The 22,897-nt window shown below is 36.8% G+C and overlaps 1 protein-coding gene and 1 long non-coding RNA gene across 2 annotated transcripts; one reads left to right on the top strand and one right to left on the bottom strand.

Annotated features, from left to right (window-relative positions):
* Positions 1–1,398: 1,398 nt before the first annotated feature.
* Positions 1,399–21,474, top strand: SRP72 (signal recognition particle 72). Its single transcript, XM_081321778.1, has 19 exons — positions 1,399–1,571; positions 3,285–3,405; positions 4,619–4,742; positions 5,478–5,621; positions 8,685–8,796; positions 9,757–9,788; positions 10,319–10,443; positions 10,533–10,590; positions 10,774–10,905; positions 12,030–12,158; positions 13,627–13,699; positions 14,458–14,522; positions 15,171–15,266; positions 16,352–16,455; positions 18,394–18,471; positions 18,692–18,829; positions 19,052–19,089; positions 19,675–19,834; positions 21,211–21,474. The coding sequence occupies exons 1-19, from the start codon at positions 1,448–1,450 to the stop codon at positions 21,389–21,391; spliced, it is 2,034 nt and encodes a 677-aa protein (XP_081177904.1). The 5' UTR covers positions 1,399–1,447; the 3' UTR covers positions 21,392–21,474.
* Positions 5,563–22,277, bottom strand: LOC308664499. Its single transcript, XR_014025683.1, has 5 exons — positions 22,236–22,277; positions 20,477–20,554; positions 20,116–20,180; positions 14,333–14,401; positions 5,563–5,690 (listed from the first exon to the last, which is right to left on the bottom strand). It is a non-coding gene; the product is annotated as an uncharacterized lncRNA (long non-coding RNA).
* Between the last annotated feature and the right edge of the window lie 620 nt (positions 22,278–22,897).

The raw sequence follows: 22,897 nt of genomic DNA, 5'->3' as shown, positions 1-22,897 counted from the left end.
GGCCTTGGATGACCCTACAGTTTCTGTTTGGCTAATTACTAATTTCCAGGAATTCAAAATATAGAAGATTTTTGAATGCACTTGGGAACAGTCTTGTTGGATGAGAAGCCCCTGGCTTACAAAACCAGATTTGTTGCTTGGGTTAACTGGGAGTAATGACATAGAAGGAAAATATATAGTACTTATCAATTGGACTGAACCCAAATTGGAATCCAGTTGTAAATGGACTCCATTGTAATGAATACAAAAAAATAACAGCAAATGTCCAAAATAATTAAGGGTTGGAATGGTTTACAGTGTACTTTGTTCTCTGCCCAAGTTTTGCACCTAGTGCTCTGCAAAAACATTAGGCTGGAGATTTGAGTTAGGATTGGGTTTTTGTTTGTTTGTTTGGAAAATGCAGTGTGGATCCTTCAATTTAGGTAAGAAGAAAAGAGATTAAAGCTGGTGACTGGGTAAGCTGTTTTTTTAATTCCTTTGGTCAAATGAAAATAGGATGAACAAATTCTAAAGAGCTGGGAAATTCATTTGGCTTCGTCTACACTTTTCCTTTTATTAACACAGCATTAGGAGAACACAACTACATAATCAACAGTCTTGAATTCAATCAGGTTTATTTTAATATTTCAGTGTTGAAGGAAATAAAACCGTGCATGTGTGTATAATTTTTTTATTTTTTTAAAAAGATAAAAACTAATACAAAGTAATATAAACTAGGAGAAAATAAAGTGAAAAATGCAAGGAACAAGTAAAATAAAATAAGAGGTACAAAGAAGTAACTTATGATCTTTACAATAATCCAAGTACAAATTTAGTTCTTACTCTGGTTACAAGTAAGTATAAGAAAGCCGTTTTAATCAACTCTATTTGATCTTTCATATTTATATTTTTTGTTAACATTCCGTCTTCTCTCGTTTACTCTTGAAACCTGCTAACAAACCAATCATGTTAGCTTTCCCATTAATGTTTCAATTCCCTTAAAGCAGGGGTCTTCAAACTTGGCCCTTTTATGACTTGTGGACTTCAACTCCCAGTATTCCTCAGCCAGCAAAGCTGGCTGAGGAATTCTGGGAATTGAAGTCCACAAGTCATAAAATGGCCAAGTTTGAAGACCCCTGCTTTAAAGGATCTTCCAAGAGCCAAACTTTCAAAGCATAAGTTCTACTGACACTTTCAGAGGTTTCCAGATTAGGGTGGCCCTTAAAGGGAGGAGAGAAAAAAAGTGACCACTTCACAGAAAAATTTTCGACGCGAAACCGATCTCAACAGTTTAAAAGCCACCTAAGCCGCTGCTGAGCACGCTTGCGCAGTAGAGAAATCGCGACGCACCATAGAGAGCTGTACTCGACCACAGAGCCTGGATCTAGAATTATTTCCGGTATCAAAGGGGTACGTTCAGCTGTTTCCTCTGCCTGTAAAGTTCGGTTACTTCTCTATCCCTGTCAAGATGGCGGCTGGCGCGGCGGGCGGAAGTGGCTCCGGCGCGGCCTCGGTAGCCTCGCTCTGGAGCGAAGTAAATCGCTGCGGCCAGAACGGGGATTTCGGGCGCGCGCTGAAGTCCGTCAATAAAAGTGAGTGTTGCCGCCCTGTCGGCGGTTACTTTCTATTCTTTTGAGGCAGAGGAGGGTCAATGTGGACCGGCAACCCTCCGTGGTAGACAATTGCACTTGTCTTCAATGGAGTTGTTCCGACTTCGTAAGCTAGATTGCTACCTGTCTTTCTCCTGCCGTAGGTAGAACAGCGGCAAATCTAGACAGCACACTAAAAAGCAGGGACATCACCCTGTCAAGAAAAGTGCGTATAGTCAAGGCTATGGTCTTCCCAGTTGCAATGTATGGCAGTGAAAGTTGGACCATAAGAAAGGCTGAGCGCCAAAGAATTGAAGCCTTTGAACTATGGTGCTGGAGAAGACTCCTGCGAGTCCCTTGGACTGCAAGGCGATCAAACCGGTCAGTCCTAGAGGAGATCAACCCTGACTGCTCTTTAGAAGGCCAGATCCTGAAGCTAAAACTCAAATACTTTGGCCACCTAATGAGAAGGAAGGACTCACTAGAGAAGAGCCTAATGCTGGGAAAGGTTGAGGGCAAGAGAAGAAGGGGACGACAGAGAATGAGGTGGCTGGATGGAGTCACTGAAGCAGGAGGCGTGAGTTTAAATGGACTCCAGAAGATGGTAGAGGACAGGAAGGCCTGGAGGAACATTGTCCATAGGGTTGCGATGGGTCGGACACGACTTCGCAACTAACAACAACAAAGGTAGAACAGCGCCAAAGGAGTAACAGCTGCTCTTGACTGCGGTGAAATTTAACTCTGGGCTGCTCTGCTTCTGTATTAAAGATAGAATTGTATCTGTTTTCACGCTGATCTCAAGAAAAGGAAAAAAAAACCCTCGCCTCTGAGAATAGGTTGCTGGCTACTTTGCTTTGGCCTTTAGACGGTTAATGTGCCATTTTGCCCCAAGATCTGTGTTTACTTTCTGCGATTCTGTAAAAAGTAGTCGACAGAACGGCTCCTACTATTCAGAAACATTCTGTAATCAGGCGTAGCCGTTTATGGGATTACACAAGCTTCCAAAAGAGTGCTTCATTTCTATTAACATGCTCTGCAACATAATCCCGTGTGCTTTGTATAAACCCATTTTTCTATCTTCATCTCAAGAGAGTTCTGATGGCTTTTAACAGCTGTGCAACAGGTTTCCTTACATGTCTTTTAGTCACTGCTTTCCTTTGCTGAATGGCTCCTTGTTATATAGCTTTTAAAAGGGAAAATGGAAAGTAACAGCCTTTTATGGAAAAATTCATTTGTAATTACTGTAGCCTTTCTTCACAATTGCCCTAAACAGCCATATCTTTTTAATGCTTCCAGGCACAGCTTAACTGTAATTAGGCAAAAGAAAAGTTAACTAATATTTATGATGATCCCATTCCCTAGTAGTAGTAGAGTATTATTTGTCTCCTTTATCATACTATGTGAATTTAAAACACAGTCCCATTTTAAATTATTTGGAGAAGATAGATGTGGTTTCAATTACATACAGGAAAGCCAGTAGTTCAGGAAAGCCGGTAATTATGTTGTTAGTGATTTTTGTCCAAAATAGAAATCTTCCACCAAATAATTTGCTTTCCAAAAATAAAATTGACTGGTACAAAAGCATATATTCTTCAGAATGCTCAGTTTATAAATCCAGCTAAGTTTACAAAATCAAAGGTATGAACAGGTAACAGAGGCAAACAGTTTTTTAGTATATATTCATTCTGTAGCTTAATGCATTGAATTTGCTTCTAGTACTACAAATCAGTAAGGATGATGCGACAGCTTTACACTGCAAAGTGGTATGTCTTATACAAAACGGAAGCTTTAAGGAAGCCTTGAGTGTGATTCATACCCATGTCAAAGTATTAACTAGGTAAGTATTATTAAATATTATTAGACAACCTGTCTCTGCTGTGTTTTCTGAATTTTTGGAAATATGAAAAATAGATGTTCCACATTTATGGAAAACGTAGAGTTGCACTTATTTCAAAACACATTTGAAGGAAGTTTTTCAGAACTCACACAATTACTGTACCTCTGATACTTATTAAAGCAACCTAATCTTTCTCAATTTTGTGAGCCTGAAAGAAAGAATTGATTGCCTTAATAAATCTACTGATGAGATTGTTGAAGGAGTCATCTTTTTTCAGGTTTGCTCAGACATAATTATCAATGCACAGAGTTATATTCTCTTATATGGTGACTTAGCTGCAACTATATATGATGACATGGTGTATATTATCCCTCCTAAACTTTGTATCAAGTTCCATTGAAGTAAATCTCATATGAAATGATTTTTAGAATACTAGTAATATCAGTCCAACAAAATATTGAATCAAGTTAGTGTGTTGAATATTCCGGAATTTCAGTCTCATGAAATTGTGGGCATAGAAATATTATTCTTTATAACTTTAGTTTGTTTCCCCCATTAGTATAGCATGCATTGTTTTAGGTATTTTTTCCTATTTTGTCCATGGTTATCCCCCTTCCTCAACCTATAGTTTTGTTAAAGACCAGATATAGTAATATAAGCCTTAGGAATGGTGAGCTTTTAAATCCCTTATTTTATAATTTAACAATTGTCAGTTGCCCATTAGAACTTAGAAGATAAATGCTAAACCTTAGCTGTGTTACATATGCACCTGAGTTAATCTCTGAACTGACAGTTTTAGCTATTCATTAAATCTCTACTAAACATCCTTTGCAAGGTTTTAATTCATATATTTACTCTTGGGGGGGAAACAGCTGGGTCTTCTTAACTTTTAAACATTTACAGTGCATTAAAATGATCTCAGTTCAATTCATAATCCAATGATAATTCCAGGATGTTGTGATCATATTTCATTACATTAATATGCTCAACATAGAATATTTTTATTATATTAGGTTCAGATGTGAATTGCGTCAATTATAATTAATCAATTACTGTTACATGCTGCAACTTTGAGCAATTCCATAATGTTTTGCCACCCACCCACCCAGAGGTAAAAGGTTAAATGGCACAATATGTATATACAATATATATCAATGTTTTGAGGAAAATGAATAGTGAGAAATAACCTCCATGTTTCATTTATATGTTGCAGTGACTTGATAGCTTTTGAGAAGGCTTATTGTGAGTACAGGTTGAACAGGATTGAAAATGCTCTGAAGACCATTGAGGGAGCCAGCCAGCAGACAAACAAACTAAAGGAGCTCTATGGACAAGTGGTAATTACTCCTTTGTTTCAAATGCAAAGGCCGCCTGTTGAATTGGTGTACATTTAGTGATTATGCAAGTAAAAGCTGGAGGTCAACCACTACTGCCCATGTGTAGCACTGATTATAAAGTAACTTGGTATTACATTTCCTTCTGTCATATTAAAGTGTAATCTGGGACCCCAAGCGTGTGGAGGAACCTGTCTCCTGGTCATGCGGATAGTTGTTTTAATCAGCTGCCGCATCTTTTATTTTTTGTACATGTATTTGTTTTATTGCTTTTATTTTTATTATTATCCACTGTCAAATAGTGTACACAATTTTACAGAAAACTTTCCCCACCCCCGAGCAGCTTTTTATATCTGAGTGTTTAAATGTTGTGAATATCATTATGCCCAAATTATTATTTTTTTAACTTCACACTTTTACATGTACACGGTAGATTTATTCTTTTCAACTATAGAGGAAAGGATGACATTTTACTTTTCTGTTTGCTTTAAAAAAATATTTCAGATTGTGAATTGAGAGCAGATAAAAATATAGCTGCTATCGTTAGAATTATTTTGGCTCAAATTGAGGAACCAGCTTTGTCCCAAAACTTGTAGAAGTTTTCTCTGTTGTTTTTGGAATTGCTAAAACATGATGCTAAATAAAATGAACTGCAATAACAGCATGTTTATCCAGTGATTTGATTTTATGTGTTTATTCTGTACCCGAGTTACCAAGATACTATTTTTTCCTTTTCAGTTGTACAGATTAGAGCGTTATGATGACTGCTTGGCTGTGTATCGGGATCTTATCCGTAATTCACAGGATGACTATGAAGAAGAACGGAAAACCAATCTTTCTGCAGTAGTTGCTGCACAGAGCACCTGGGAGAAAGTGGTGCCAGTAAGTAAGTTTGTAGTAATAATATACAGAATATGTGAACCACTCCTTTCACACCTCAGTTCTGTCACTCTGCAATAGATTAATTATATAAAGCATTTAATTATATATAGCATGTAATAATACGGGCATCACTGTTTAATTACTTTTTAATAATTTTTAATTTTTGTATCTTGTTTTATTATGTATTGCCCTGTTCACCGGCCTGAGTCCTTCGGGAGAAGGGCAGTATACAAATTAAATTAATAATAATAATAATAATAATAATAATAATAATAATAATAATAATAATAATAATAATAATAATAATACAGGATCCTTACTCACCCAGCATTAAGGTATAAAATGACTAATGAGAATGGTGGGATTAAGAATTATTCCTGAGCCATAAAATTAGGCTCTGCCTTTTCATCAGCTCTATGTTGGCAGCAAAATCAACTAAGAAAGCAAAACATCATCAACACGTTCTTTTGCTGCATGAAAACGACAAGTCTCTGTGTTATCCTAGGGGGTAGCAGGATTTTTCCCTCAGCTGTGGCATCCTTGGATTTCAGATCTCTATAGCCAAAAGGAAGCAGCAAACCCAGCCAAGACCAAAGTACCTACAGTAGTAGTGAGCAAGTTGTGCAATGGCTAATTATAATCATCAGTGACCCAACAATAACACTACCTTTCAGAATCAGTAGAAGATGGAGAGATACTTGCAGAATCCAGTGATGAAATAGAGCTTACTAGGTGTGCACTCTGAAAATAAGGGTTGCAGTCCTTTTCTGCCTTCAACAGCAACAAGATATGAGCACACGTTTTAAGCTTTGCATTGCTTTTTCATATCCTATTTCATACCCTGCCTTCTTTTAGACAGGAAGCAGACAAGCAGAGTTTGGGAGTTATTAATTTAATTTAATCAATGCTAGCTTTTAACAACCCAGGTACCCCTCCAATAATTTAATTTAATTTAATTATGGGACTTATATGCCGCCCTATCTCCCGAAGGACTCAGGGTGGCTAACAACAATAAAAACAACAATAAAAACAATGAATACAAATATTAAAAGAAATTAAATTTTACAAAGCCCCACTAAAACCTGTAAAAATTAAAAACATGATTAAAACCCCCAACATCAGTCCAGGTCGGCCAGTTGGAAAAGGTATGTCTTTAGGTCGCGACGAAACAACCAGAGATCTGGGGCCATCCGAAGTTCTCGGGGGAGCTGATTCCAAAGGGCAGGTGCCCCAACAGAGAAGGCCCTCCCCCTGGGGGTCGCTAGCCGACATTGTCTGGCCGACGGCACCCTGAGGAGGCCCTCTGTGTGAGCGCACAGGGCGATGGGAAGTCGTTCCTGGCAGCAGACAGTCTTGCAAATATCCCAGACCTAAGCCATGTAGTGCTTTATAAGTAAGAACCAGCACCTTGAACCTCACCCGGAGGGCAACCGGCAACCAATGCAGCTCACGCAGGAGGGGTGTCATATGGGAGTATCGGGATGCTCCCATCACAACCCGCGCGGCCACATTCTGCACCAGCTGAAGCCTCCGGGTGCCCTTCAAGGGCAGCCCCATATAGAGACCGTTGCAGTAATCTACACGGGAGGTAACGAGTGCATAGCCAAGCAATAAACTAAGGCAAATGTCCTTTAGCATGACACCGTTATCCTTTAAGCAGGCACACAAATTGAGAAATTGCACTGTAGCTGGAAAGATACTGTGCTGGAGAAGTAGCATCTTTTTATGGTGCTGAATAAAGATAGAGACTGGAGAGCCATCCGGACCCTCAGGGCTCAAAATATATTGAAGTTTAGAATGGACATATTAGTAGAAGCCTTCCTGTGGATAACTTCCTAGGTTTGGTGGGCATGACAGAAGCCTGTTCCACATCCCAATCAAGTCACTTCTCCCTTATCAGAGATCTCTCTGGTTTGGATCCAATAACGATCAATTTCAGTTTAGGGCATTGTCCTTCAATCTGATATCAGTAGCAAAAGTATACATTGAGGTGAGGATGGGTCTTACGAGCCATTTAAGATGCAGAGGTATATGTGCTTTCCTATGACAAGCTCTTTCAGGCCCACATCCTTATTTATTTATTTATTTAGTGTATGGCATATCATATGGACCAGCAGTATATATTAACATTGCCCATATCCCTGATTCTTGCCCATAGTCAATTACCTAACTTCTTCATACATACCATATTACACTTTTCAAGGTCTGTCTGGGTTCCACCACAGAGAACATATGTAGCTCAATGCGCATTAGGTTTTGAAGATCTGTGTCAAATGTATATTAGGGAGACAAAGCACTGGTGAATTATTGTCTTTTATGAACAAGAAATCAGAGGAGACGTGTTTCCCATTCATTCTGCAGTTAACAGGATGGATGAATATATTATCTCCTTCTTCATTGTCAGCAAGACAATGCTACTTTTTTACAGTGCTTTCTGTGGCAGGTTTAAAGGCTTGAGTCCTATTAATATACATTTGTAAGGCAGTTCTAATATGGAGTTGCCTACTTTCATAAAAAGTAAGGATAGGCAAGGATGCTTCTTTTGAAGATATATACGCTTACACTGGTGTACCCTTGAAATACTGCTGTACGTCCCTCTCCATCAGCTCAAATCATTGGTGAAAAGAATTGTGTTGGATTTACTGAAAAGTACTTTTCTGTCACTGGAAGATGGGCCTGACGCTCCTATCCTGTGTCTTGTGGTTTCATAAACTATCCATATGACTCCAAAGTTGAGGTCCTTAGATACCTAAGTGCATTGTGCTAGCTGTTAGACATTGTCCATCTGTCGTTTCCATTTATAATTTGGTTGTTACAAGAAGATGCAATAGAACCACTGTGAGCTTAAGTATGTTCTTGCAACTGAAGGGAAGGTTTTTCCTCCATGAGATAGGAAGAAGTGCTATCCTCTAGCTACATGTAGATTTCACCTTTTCCTTCAGATGATCAAAAAGGTACATTTTGAAACTACCCATTCATATTGGAATAGTTTAGATAAACAAGCAGATGCTTTTTAAACTTATTCAAACTAAGTTTCTTATTGATTACTTTTGCTCTGTTCAGGAAGATCTGGGCCTTCAGGAAGCTACCTATGAGCTGTGTTACAATGCTGCCTGTGCTTTGATTGGGCAAGGCAGGTTGAATGAGGCAATGAAAACACTACAGGAAGCTGAAGGTAATGAGTAGTAAATTTATCATTTCCATTTTTTGGAAAAAAATATTTTGTGTTTGTCAGCAGTGATGTTCAGTTTCTGTAGAAAAATAAATCTGAGAAAGTACATTAAAAAGATCATTCTCATGTCCTCAGTTCATTGCTTAATCCATCTGCCTAATTAGATGGCAATACATAGCCAGACTCAAAAACAGATTGGAATCTGGGTAATAACTGGGGTCGACAAAACTAGGAAATTACAGAACTCTACCAATGTTTTAATGTACTTGTTAGAGCCACTTATGTAAACACACTTCATATTCAGGGCAAACTGGTAATTAGGCAGAGTATAATAATATCACCTTTCACAGCCCAGTACTCCCAGATGTTTTCGAATGATTGAACCTTTTATTGTCAAAGTACAACCATGTATACATTGAGATTAGCTGAGCCTCCCTTCGTGCTCCCACCCCCCAACTCACAGTGACAACAAACCCTCCAACTTATTACACCATGTGAACTAATTGCTAATTTTCTAATATAAACCCATTTTTCTAGACTACTGGTTTGAATGTTCAGGTTGATGCTGCTACCTCTGTGCTGCTGGTGTAGACCAATGTTAAAGTGAGCACCAGCTTGAGGAAATCCTAATAATCCTGGTTCATCATGAATGAACTGCATTCTGATGTTTATAGATAGTTTGCTTCTTGATTAGTCCTTCATTCTTGTCCCTAGAGTCACTGCTGAAACAGCAATATCTTGTTCACATATCCAGAGTCTAATCCTCTGGATTTTTTTTTTATAGCGGCATGAAGCCATTTAAAACCTTTTAGCATAGCTCTGTTTTTTTATAAATCTTGCAGTCTGAATGCTTGTGTTGGGGGGAGACGTAACCTTTTGACTTGCTAACATTCTATCACTGCCTCAATGTTTGATTTGTGGTTTTGTATATTCCAAAATTAATTGGTTACACCTTCCCTATAGATTTGTGTCGCCAGGCCCTCTCTGAAGACTCGGTAAGAGTTTCAATTCAGTTGAACAATATACTTTTGTGCCAAATATGTTTAGATGGATGGAGCTGATATTTGCTATCCAAAGGTTTTAATGTTTATTAAATTGGTGGAAATCATTTGTTTTTTGTATTTTATAACATGTTTTAAAGTTGTCTTTACATATTTTGTACCTATTTTGAATTTTAATTTAGAATTATAAACCTCATCAAAATATAGTCTGAAATGTAATAAATAAACAGATAAGCAATTCATAAGAATCCTTTCTGAAATATTCTGAAACAGCACTCTTTCTATTATGCCTTTCTATGACTTTTTTATTAAAATGTATAGTGAAAATCTAGCTATAGGTTTGGTAGCAAGGTCTTTAATAGATAAATAGTAAAAACTGCCAGGTTTTATTGGTTTCTTGAAAGCATTTAAAAGTTTTAAATACTTGCAGTTACTGATTTGTAGCAAAACCTATTCATTGTGTTTATAATTTAAACTAATAGGATTCAGTTATCATAAATCATGTGTCATATTAATTGTTTTAGGATGTGACTGAAGAAGACGTTGAGGCAGAATTGGCCATTATTCATGGTCAAATGGCTTACATTTTGCAACTCCAGGGTCATACCGAGGAAGCACTGCAACTTTACAATCAGATAATCAAACTAAAGTAAGTATTTCTGTTTATTATGATGGTGCTTTTAACACTTTTGAGAAATGGACATACTTACAAAAGTGGATATATTCTATTTTTTACAGACCCACAGATGTAGGATTACTTGCTGTCATTGCCAATAACATCATCACTATTAACAAGGTATAGAATTTTTGCCACAATATCTGAGATGTCTTTGTAATACGATACTGATTTGAATGATACTACATTTTTGTAAAGATCTGCATTCTGCTTGCAAAGCAGTAGATGAAAAGATTGTCATAAGGGGCTTATAAAAATACGACGTTTATGTTAATGAAGCATTCCATTCTGTACCTTTCACAGGATCAAAATGTCTTTGATTCAAAAAAAAAAGTGAAACTGACCAATGCAGAAGGTGTTGAACATAAACTATCCAAGAAACAACTCCAAGCAATAGAATTCAATAAAGCTTTGTTGGCCATGTACACAAATCAGGTAAGATAGTGTTTAGTGGATTGGTTAAGGCATCAGGTTAGAACTTGGGAGACTATGAATTCTAGTCCGGCCTTGGATACAAAGCCAGGGTGAGTCAGTCTCTCTCAATCTTTGGAAGGAGGCAAGGGCAAATCATTTCTGAAATCTTGCCAAAACACCCTCAGTGTTTGTCCAGGCAGACACCAGGAGTCAACTCATTTGTTATGTCACGGGGCTCCGAAATATACAGCTTAAAAATATAGGAAGTGACTGCATCACATAAGAAAGTAAACATCCATGCATACAAGAATCTAACATGCTAAAGAAAGAGTAGATCAGCAATTTCCTAAAAAGCAGAGAGCTTATGTTAGAAGGAAGCTTGTGATACAAGGATCCTGTCTATAAAGAATTATGTTCTCAGTAGCTTTTCTTTCTCAAAAAAAAAAGCTTTTTAAAATCTACCGTACAATTCCATGCATTGCAAAGGCCTGTGGGTCCCATTATTTATGACAGTTGCACTGTCCCAGGATCATGTGGTCACCATTTGTAGCCTTCCCAGCTGGCTTCCAACAAGCAAAGTCAATGGGGAAAGCCAGATTTGCTTAACAAACACATGATTCACTTAATAACTGCAGTAATTTTCTTAACAACTGTGGTAAAAGTGGTAAAATGGGTCAAAGCTCCCTTAACAACTGTCTTTATACTCTTTTGGAAAATTATAAGAGCAATAGCATTTATACTGCCCCATAGTGCTATACAGCACTTTCTGGGCAATGTCAGCATATTGCCCCCAACAATCTAGGTCCTCATTTTACCAGCCTCGGAAGGCTGGAAGGCTGAGTCAACCTTGTGCCAGTCACAATCAAACTTCAGACTTTGGGCAGAGTTAGCCTGCAGTACTGCAGTCTAACCACTGTGCCACAGGGCTCTTTAATAATGCGGAGTCTACATAAAATTACTAGTTCTTTATTATAATTCCTATGCATATATTATATTCTCTTTTGAGAAATGTTGGGCAAAGTTGCTATAAACTGGATATCCTGTTGATGTAGTATTCAAGATGTTTACTTGTTACCTATAGGTCTAGCCTTCTTTCTATTGAATTGGTTTTCTGAACTTGCCAATTTTTTAATCTTACCTCTTAGGCAGATCAGTGCCGCAAACTGGCATCAGGTTTACAGTCACAAAGCCCTGAACACCTCCTTCCTGTTTTAATCCATGCAGCTCAGTTGTGTCGAGAGAAGCAACATACTAAGGCAATAGAGCTCCTACAGGTATAGTTGGCTGCTTGAAGAAAAGTACAGTAAATTTCCTCCATGGGGACAACTCAACATTCTGCTACAATTTTCCCCAATGGTTTCCTGTTAAAGATTATTTTTTATTTTGATATTTCTGCCTATCACTGAAAATCATTTCATTCTCTAATAATCATGGCCCATTGCAAACATAATTCTTAATTACTGTTAGCACTAACTGTATTTGTAGTCTTATTTCTGGTAGAGGCTCAAAAGAATCAATATAGGTTTAATCCTGTTAAATTTCCCATAGAGATCTGTATCAACTGACATCTTTCTCCTATCCTTGCTCAATTCCTTTTTACATTTTTGAGAATGAGGCAGAATTATTTGTCTTGTGGCTTTTAAAATTCATGGGTATCTTTAAACTGGTAGCAATTGCTAGTTAGAAGAACATTTACAGTTTTGATTGTTAGTTGACAATAATCACATCAGAGACACCGATCTTATACAAAGGTGTTTTGGTGTATCTTGATGACATCTTAATCTATACCGACATGTCATCTATACATGACAGTTAGTAGAAATATAATGCTGTACTGCACTACAGCTCCTAAGCTTCTAAGAGGAAAATTAGTATATTTGATTTTTTTTTAACTTTCACATAGGCAATAAAGGAAGACACGATAAAGATTCATAACATTACTTGTGGTATTGAACAGGTCCCCAAACCCTGGTCTGTGGACCGGTACTGGGCCGTGGCATGCCAGCAACCAGGCCGAACAAACAAGCAAAAGCCCCATCCGTGGGATGCAGACAACACACAAAACCACGCCCCCTCCGATCCGGGGGAAAAACTCTTCCCACGTAATAGGTTCCTGGTGCCCAAAAGGTTGGGGACCTCTGGTATAAAAAATGGGGATTGAATTAAATGTTCTTTTACAATATTTGAATTTTGAGGGAAGTTCAAAGCCTATAAAAAGAAGCGCTTTTTCAATAGGTCATAGTTAAGCTATCATTAATGCTATAAAGCAGGGGTCTTCAAACTTGGCCCTTTTATGACTTGTGGACTTCAACTCCCAGAATTCCTCAGCCAGGCACGCTGGCTAAGGCATTCTGGGAGTTGGAAGCCCACAAGTCATAAAAGGGCCAAGTTTGAAGACTCCTGCTATAAATACTATTTGTTATCAGTGGCTATTAGGCTTTGTAATCTCCCAGATCAGAGGCTTCATGTCTTGGATACTGCTTCTAGGAGAAACAGTGGAATCGTGAACCATCTTCTATGCATCTGATTAGCCAAATGCTTCATAAGTGAGCAATCAAGTTGATTCAGCAGAACTGCTGTCTTAACTTTTACAATTAGATTATTCTTTGTGTATTCGCATTTAAGAGTTTATTATTGAGAGCTAAATATTCCCTTATGTGATAGCCACTTATATTAAAGTTTCTATTTTCTAGATTTTGAAGCAAATGAAATCTGATTTGAATTCTTCTTTCTGACCTGTAGGAGTTTGCGGATCAGCATCTTGAGAAAGCATCTGAGATTAAATTGACCATGGCACAATTAAAAGTTGCTCAAGGTACTCTGCCCCCATTCGCCAATTTTTTAAAGAACTTTCATATGCTGATAAGTAGCACCGTTACACTCTTAATGTTGTTTTTGCTCAGTTATTACTTCTATGGAACATATTGCTGTTTTCTTGTAAGAATAAGCTAGCATTAGCATCTGCTTTGGGGAGACACTTAATTGCTTCCTTTGTGCTTAAGGATCAGATGAATTCTTTGCTTAAAAGAAATATTATAAATTGAATACCATTTATAGCTGTGCATTTTTTAATATTTTGTACGAAGTTGGTTTTGCTTTTGAAGGACCGGGATACAGAATTATATAAATAATGCTGTGATATGAGCAATATACACATTTGATAAATAAAAAAAACTGAACTATGACTAATTAGCATTTGTATTATGCCATCTCTTGTGCTTCTAAGATTTCAGAAGGCATTTCCTACATACTTATGATATTTTTGTATTCATCAGAGGCATAAGCCGTCTTAATTTTTTTTATTAACTTTTATCTGCTTAAATAATAACTTATATTCCCAGAAAGCTGGCTTCTGGAATATTGCATATCTGCAAGCTGCCTAGTGTTACTTCTGGCAAAATAGGCAACATACAGATTTAATAACAAATAATTAAATATTGTGATTCACCTGCAGCTCTAGCTGAAGATTTGTTTGGTGTAGCCCTCTTTCTTCTTGCTTAGATAGTAGAATTAATGTCTAATAAAGGATTGGATAAGAATATTCATAATTATATCATTTGTTCTCTATCAAAGGCAGTGTCACAAAAGCATGCATCATCCTAAGGAGTATAGATGAGCTAAGGCATAAACCTGGCATGGTGAGTTATAGATATAATATAAACATATATGAGTTTAGTTATAAATTCCATAATAAAACAGGAAATTCAGAATTTTCTTTTGAAGTCATTCTAGCACAACTGACCTGATTTGTAAAAGCAATGACATTGATAATCATGGCCAATGTGTAATATTCATTTATGAATTTATAAACTGTCAGGATGATTCTTCAGTTGTGCATAAAAGCAAGAGTTGCAGCCAATGCAATAATAGTAATAATAAGGAATAGAAATATACAATTTCAGTAAAAATTATAATTACAATAATCCTTGCATTGGGTACTTTATAGCAGTCTACTCCCAAAGGCCTTCTGGATCAGTTGGGTTTTATAAGCCTCTGGAAGGCCAAAAGAGTGGGGCTACTCCTTTCTTGGTATATTATTGGCAAGTAAATTACTTTTTTGTTTATAAAATGTATACCATTTATTTGTTTGATTTTATTTTTGTTCTGAAGGATACTTTTATTTCTTAAGTAGTGATTCCATTACTCTTGATTCCATTCATTTTTACACACAATTTACCCAGTAAGAAAGTTACAATTAAAACACAATGATAGTCTTGTTTCAGCATTTATTACTTAAGTAAATGTTGTCTTTCTGCTATCGCCCATTCATTACTGAGTGGCTATAGGTATCAGCATTGGTGACAATGTATAGCCATGAAGAAGATATTGACAGTGCCATAGAAGTCTTGGCACAAGCTATTGAATGGTATCAAGAGTTCCAGGTAAGTTATAGAAGATAAGGTTGTAATGTACAGTTATAGGAGTGAAAAACTTGTTTTTGAATTAAATGCAACTCTTACTCTAGAATAGCAAACCCCCAGGTGTTTATTTAAAAGATTTCTGTGATTTCTTAAGCAGCTCTGGGTGGCTTACAATTACCATTAAAAACCAGTAAATAAAATAATAAAAACAATAAACAAAAACCCTTCACCATAATCGTATTTGAATGGTCTCTTCCCTCCTAACTTTAAAAAAAAACCAAAAACCTGCAATGCCATGGTTATTCCATCAAGCTTTGGGGCAGGTTGAATATAATGTGTGATTTAGAAAATTCAGAGAAACAGCAGAATAACCTACTATTGAAAAAGTGCAGATAGAAATAAGCAGTAGTTTTTTCTTTTGTGTAGATAGATAAAGTATGCCTCCAGTTATAACTAATAATAAAATATCCTCCAGTTAACAGAGATCTGAGAAATTCTATGGCCTGGAATTATGCAGGTTATAACCCCATCTCAATGGATTACTCTTGTTAGTTGTTGGAATAATTCTACAACAATACGTGATTTTTTTTATATAGCTGTAGCTTTGTTGATTTGTGACAGAACTGGTTAGGAACAGAAATGTGTATTCAGGGAAAGGATCATTGATAATTGGGACCAATGTACTATTTTTAAAAAAATTCTATCTAGTAAACTTGACATAAACTATATAATTCCTTCATTGGCTATCATCTGTCTTAGCCATTAGCAGAAAATACATGGCTGCTTCCAAATTATCTCTTGAACTTCAGTATTAAAAAATGAGTTTCAAAGGCATAAATTTTCTCAGTGTTCTGTAGGATACCGCGCGGCAATAAATGTTTATGCATAACAAAAATTATACACAGCCTTTGTAGGTCCTTGCCAACTTACGAAAGTTAAATATAAAAATAACCAAAGGGGATTGAAATCGGGATGATAGATTTGCTACTCGGATTGATACATGATTGACTTTGGAGGCCCTTCACCTTCTGAAATCCCAGAGCGGGCATCATCTCACACCGGCATGTTAGTTGCTTTCAAATTAAAGGAATGCTGTATTTTTTCAGCCCAAGTCTCCAGTACTTTTGTCACTAATAAGAGAAGCTGCTAACTTCAAGCTGAAGCACGGCCGAAAGAAGGAAGCCATCAGTGATCTCGAGGAACTGTGGAAGTAAGTCTTTCTGAGAACCCGTAAAAAAGAAGCTTACAGGAAATGAGAAAGACATTCACAAGTATGCTCTCGAGCAAATATATTAAAACTAACATACAGTACGTTAAATCCAAATACGGTAGTAATTGGAGCACTGATCAAAATTAGGCATGGTCTCACAGTGCATAACTTTGAGGCAGGTGGACAAAAATAATGATTCTCCTCGCATTGCAGCCTGGCCAGAAGTATTTTGCAGAGATCATTCAGGAAACAAATCTCAAGGGTCCTTCGGTAAATACTGAAATTAAAACACCCTACAAAAGTGGGTTTAGCCTATGTGCTTGTTGATATAAAAAGCAGTTTTACAAGTAACAAATATATAAACCTCTTACCCAACATTCAGATAAAGCTTCATTGCCTTTGATGTTTCATGATCCAAATTCCCCTTTCCCTCTTCCCCAAAAACAATTTCATTCTTTTGTTAGAGAAAGTTTTGCACTGTCTTTTCAGTTAAACACAAAATTCCATGGCTCCTTGCCTCATATCTTTATCTTGGTAGTTCAATGGATTTGTTGTTGTTGTTGTTGTTGTTAGTTGCGAAGTCATGTCCAACCCATCGCGACCCCCATGGACAACATTCCTCCAGGAGGTCCTTTTTGTACTGTCCATGGGGTTTTCATGGCAAAGATACTGGAGTGGGTTGCCATTTCCTTCTCCAGTGGATCACATTTTGTCAGAACTCTCTGCTATGACCTTTCCGTCTTGGGTGGCCCTGCACGGCATAGCTCATAGCTTCATTGAATTATGCAAGCCCCTTCGCCACGACAAGGCAGTAATCCATGAAGGGGATTCAATGGATAGTCTATTGAATTTTAAATTGAAACATTCCCTACATTATTCATTATATATATATATTTTATTGTCCTCAGAATAAACCTGTAAGAATGGGCAAACTTTTAATCTTCCTGTTGGAGAACGTATTAGCTGCCTTGTGATTCTTTCTAGTTTGCATGCATTTGATGTATAAAATCTAACTTTGGGTACTGCCACTGCACTAAGTGCTCTCTAATAGAAATAGATTTTTGGATGCATTTTAGATATTCCATCTTATTATTTTTGTATACAGTGGTCATGCTTTTGTTACATTAACCGATCTGCTGCTGTTGAGAGAAATTACTATATCTGATCTTTGCAATAATCCTGTACAGCTGGTCCCTGTTGAAATATTTTGGCAGATTTGGTAGAACAGAGGCAGTGCTTCCCACAGTAGTTGGTGGCTGAGCTTGGTTTTAAATCTGAGTCAGTATTCAACCTCGGTTAATTCAAATACAGTGGTGCTTCGGTACTCATCGGTAATTGGTTCTGGGTGGCATGATAAGTACAAAAAATGATGAGTACCAGATTTTTCCCATAAGAAATAATGTAGTGAGTCATGAGGCAGTCGACAGTGACAAGTTCTACCTTGTGTGTTGAGTACCAAAACAGACGATGAGTACCGGGACAAAATTTTCATGTCAGAATGCATTGACTACCACATTTGATGAGTTTCAAAGCAGTTGAGTACCAAGATACCACTGTACCATATTGACTTCTCTCAAGGTGGTTTCTGGCTGTAGCTTGGATAAACTTATTTCATCCAGCAAAATCTGAAGTTTGTAGCCATGCTGATTCTTAAAATGAGGGTTGGGTTAATAAAACTATATATAAATTATCTTCTTAATCCAGCTGGATTTTCCTGTCTCTTTCCTGATATGGAGGTAGGTGATTAGAGCAGCACTGGGCTGCAGCTATGCTTGAAGCAAAAGATAAGGAGGCTACGTAGTTCTTGAAACATTGCTTGTAATTCCCATGAGTTTTAGCCGTGGGATACTTTATGGTTGCTGATATCCAGAAATCCTCTCTCTGGTGTTAGTGGAAAAGATATTTGATTACCGGTAATTCAGTTCTTTACTTTCATAGACAAAATCCAGATGATGTTCATACCTTGGCTCAGCTTATCTCTGCCTACTCACTGATTGATGCTGAAAAAGCCAAAATGTATCCTTTCTACAGGGCTGAGGAGATGAGTCTATATAGGCCCTCTTTGGCCATTCCATCAAGTAGACATGTTTGCCACAGTGAGGCTTTTTATTATTTACCTTCCTATACGCCAAATTATTTTTTTAATTCACCTTCATGTTGGTTGTTTCACAATTCAAATCATCCTTTTGCTTTTATTTATCTGTATTGTTATTCCTAAACTCTTTCCTTGCACTAGTCTTAGCAAACACTTGCCTTCTTCAGACACAATGTCTTTGAAAGTAGATGTAGATGCGCTGGAAAACTCTCACGGAGCAACATACATTCGGAAGAAAGGCGGGAAACCCACAACCGAAAATCAGCAAAAAGAACAAGGGTAAAATAAGCTTTCTAAAATGATTATCAAATGAATTATAATCTCAGGCAAAGGGGATACGGAGAAGACCAGTTCCATAACCAAAACAAACATACTGGTTATACATTTCTCTCTCTCCCTTTTTAATTTTAAATCAAAAGTCCTAAAATTCTTCTTTGGCAACCGTTAACTTCAAATCTTATGCATTTCATTTCAAACATTTTCTTGCCTTTTTTTTTAAAGACAAGGGGATGTTAAGAAAAAGAGGAAGAAGAAGAAGGGTGAGTGTCTTATTGCTACAGTAGTAGCTTGTTGTGAAACCTATATTTGGGGACTTGGCTATTAGGATGTAAGCACTTCCCAGCTAAAAATAAAATTTAAAAATACAGATTTGATTTTATAATGCAGCATTAGCTGTAGCCTTTCTGACTAAATTATTATTTAGAAGGTAATACGTTTCTGATATCTAATTGTTGGATGAAATGAAGAAGACCTGCTGTCCTGCTTCCCAAAAGCAATTGTTTAGTCACAACTGGATGCAAGATTTTGGTAGTTGGTTTTTTTTTTAATGCATCTTCTGAACTTTTTTTTTTAAAAAAATGCCATGCTTGAAACAAATCCAATTTTCACAAGGCAGAATTTCATCTTTGCATAGTATGCTAGTTGTGTTGGTATTGTATTATCACAAAAAGGGACTTTTGAAAAAGGTATATAGACAGTAGTACAAAAACCATTGTCCCATACATAAAACGTTTAGGTTATATGAGTTTTGCAGAGGAATAAAATTTTGGGTTACATGAGTTTTGCAATGCAGCTGTTTTCAAACTGAGCATACAAATAATCATTCTATTCCAAATACTATGTAGGAAAACTGCCAAAGAATTATGATCCTAAAATGACACCAGATCCTGAACGGTGGCTTCCAATGCGAGAACGCTCTTATTATCGTGGGAGAAAGAAAGGCAAGAAGAAGGACCAAATTGGGAAAGGAACTCAGGGAGCAGTGACGGCGGCTTCCTCTGAATTGTGAGTAACTAGTTACCTAAACTTGTGGACTTCACTTTTGGGTCTAGTGCTGCTCAAAAACTGATACAAACATAGTCCTTAGCTTACAAACATTCCTTCAGTGACCATTCAAAGTTACAACAGCACTGAAAAAAAGTGACTTATGTCTGGTTTTTTATGCTTAACAACCACTTGGCGACTGGAAGCCAGATTCATTTAACAACTGTGTTACTAATTTAACAACTTCAGTGATTCACTTAACAACTGTGGCAAGAAAGGTTGTAAAATGTGGCAAAACTCACTTAACAACTGTTTTGCTTAGCAGTGGAAATTTTGAGCTCAGTTGTGGTCGTAAGTTGAGGATTACCTGTAAGAAGGATAAAAGGATAGATATTTCATATTAGGGACAAAAGATAATAATTCTTTGCCTTGATAAATAAGCACATCAACCAGGAATCAGAAATAATTTTATGTTACCCATATAGTTGCGTTTAGTTAGCATATAATTAAATACAGTATATGCAATGGATTGAGAAAAGGAAAGAATGGAAGGTTGTAGCTGTATTTGGGGAAAACAGCAACTTTTATTTTTTACAGTTAGAGAACCCCATGGGAAATTTTTCTTTGTAAAAAGCTTTGAAATGTTTTGTGGTAGCATCATACCTTGAAGTAATCTCCACCTTTAGCCATCTCAATTTATGGGGCACAAGCTGTTGCATAATTGGTTCAGAAGCAAAGGATCTGTAAGAAATTTGGCATACCAAGCAGCAAAACCGTCACAACTATCTTGTTTACTTTCCCACTGCTCAGTGGGCTTTATTAGTCAAGCTATATATTGCTGTAAATACTCTACAGTTCAACAAAATAATTGTTTAGAAGTTCTTTGGTTGGATTTGGAACTCAGTACAGATGATCAAAGATAGTAAGTTGACAGATAACTTCATGTAGATGGAAATTAATCCTTGGAAAATAGCCATACATACTAGTTAAATGTTTGTCAGCTTTACAGAGCTTTCTAGACAAAGAATGCATATTGGTCTAAAACTTCTTTTATTACAATAGTAACAGAATATTGCAATTCTGAATGTGCTTCCCTCTCCCCTTTTATCTATGAATTGGGGAGGGGGACTACCTGAAGTGTTTCTCAAGTTAGTTTCTGGGAAAGGACTCAGGTCCCACTTGTCGGATCGTTTCCCTGGTAGCAGTTCTTCCAACTATCCTCCAAAACCATTTTCAATGCCCTCTTCAGTTCTTTGCAAGCAAAGGTTAGAATTCATACGTAGCTTATGTCTTAAATATGTGGGTAACGTGTTTTGGTCTGTTCATAGGCTATAAACTAAAAATCAGCTTTATATCTGAATCCTAACAATTATCCTTGTTACTTTTTTTTTTTGCAGGGATGCTAGCAAAACTGCTAGTAGCCCACCTACATCCCCACGGCCTGGCACTATAACGGCCATTCCATCGGCATCAACCAGCAACATGATACCACCCAGGCACCAAAAGCCTCCTGGTGCAGCAGCAACAAAGAAGAAACAGCAACAGAAAAAGAAGAAAGGTGGGAAGGGAGGATGGTGATCAGGACAAGCAGCTGAAATTGCTATATATTTTTTTCTTATTATGGAAACTATGAGCATAATAAAGGTCAAACGAAAACAATACGAATTTTTCAAAATTGTGTTTGGTCTTCATAATTTTTACAGAGAAAGCTTGTTTTTTTGTTTTTGTATTAGAATCCATTGCTGTGTTAACTGGGCATTTCAAGAAGGCATTTAATTAAATGAAGACTGAATAGCCATCCTAAGAAGGGAATTAAGTTCTGATTTTTTTTACTTGAAAATGTTTTAAAAATAATCTCTTTAGCTTACTTTTGTGCAAGTTCATTGGCTAGTACCAACAAGCATAGATTGTTGGAAACCTACATTTATGGCACTGAATGAGAAATAAGAAAGCCGAGGATTCATACTGAGATTCCATTCTTTTCTTTGGCTTGAGTTTTGTTTTGATTATATCTTTGACCTTTTGCAAGTTTTATTTCAGTAAATGCATCCAACTTAGAATATTCTAATAAAATATTTAGATTGGGACTGTTCTGTTCCATGTACAAAAAAAACTTTTTTGTGCAGTCTCCTAATTTTTGTTAATATTTTATTCTTCCATTTTGTTATATAGTAACACAGAATAGACTTAGAAAAAAATGTGTTCCTGCTTTTCTGTTTTGCTAAGATTACACTGTTAAATAAGTTTACCTGTGAACAATTCCACTTCCTAATGTGCGTTTATAAAATGTTAGTATTCATCCACTAAAGCATTTGTTGATCTACTACTTAAAAATTTCAGTAGTAGTTTAACTACATATCTACTGTTTTCAAAGAGTTAATCATAAGAAAAGACAAACCTTTCAAGAGAAATAAGAACTTACGGCCATGATGTATAGATTTATAAATCTGCAGGTCGTAGATTCCTGAAGAACAAAAGAGTTCAAAGAGTGTTAGGGTCCTCATTTGTTTATTTATTGGACATAAAACTAGCATTCTGGCTGAACTGTTGCACTTTCTACCAGAGGAACTCTACTGTGTTTCTTTTGTAGTGAATAGAGTAAATTTGTGTAGAGTAAATTTGCTCTTAGATTCTTGTTTAGTAATAATTGCTCCATAAACTTACGGCTTTCAAGAAGCACTTTTCATTCAGTCCATACATTTCATTAAATTGCTTCATACTGCCTCTGTCTGGAAGGATAGCAAGTACAGATTTTCTTTCAAGACTTCATTCAGTTCCTGTCTTGACACTAAACCTGATAAGCTATAAAAAAAAGGAAATCTAGAATGACAGATCCTTCCAATTTGGTCTGAATCTTTTTTCTACTTCCCCCCCCCCCCCCAGACATAGCTTTGTCAATTCCATTACTGCAATTTGAAATTCTTTCTTCCCCTCCCACCAGTTTTTTGGGGACAGTTATTGCAGCTGTAATCAGAATTTTGCAGAGCTAGATACACACGAGTACCACAGATATATGTTGCTACAAGGGAAAAAGATTTTCCATCTCCAGGATGGATTGGTTTATTTCTCTATAGAACATAATTT

Source organism: Vipera berus (assembly GCF_964194415.1).
Source record: "Vipera berus genome assembly, chromosome: 2".
In the NCBI taxonomy this organism is placed as follows: domain Eukaryota; kingdom Metazoa; phylum Chordata; class Lepidosauria; order Squamata; family Viperidae; genus Vipera; species Vipera berus.
The sequence above is the reverse complement of the archived record's forward strand: the minus strand, read 5'-3'. Positions and strand labels throughout refer to the sequence as shown.

Coding starts and splice junctions, on each gene's coding strand:
- SRP72 (XM_081321778.1), top strand. CDS start 1,448: ATGGCGGCTGGCGCGGCGGGCGGAAGTGGCTCCGGCGCGGCCTCGGTA. Junction 15,267..16,351: donor AATGGTATCAAGAGTTCCAG/GTAAGTTATAGA, acceptor GTATTTTTTCAG/CCCAAGTCTCCAGTACTTTT. Junction 19,835..21,210: donor ACGGCGGCTTCCTCTGAATT/GTGAGTAACTAG, acceptor TTTTTTTTGCAG/GGATGCTAGCAAAACTGCTA.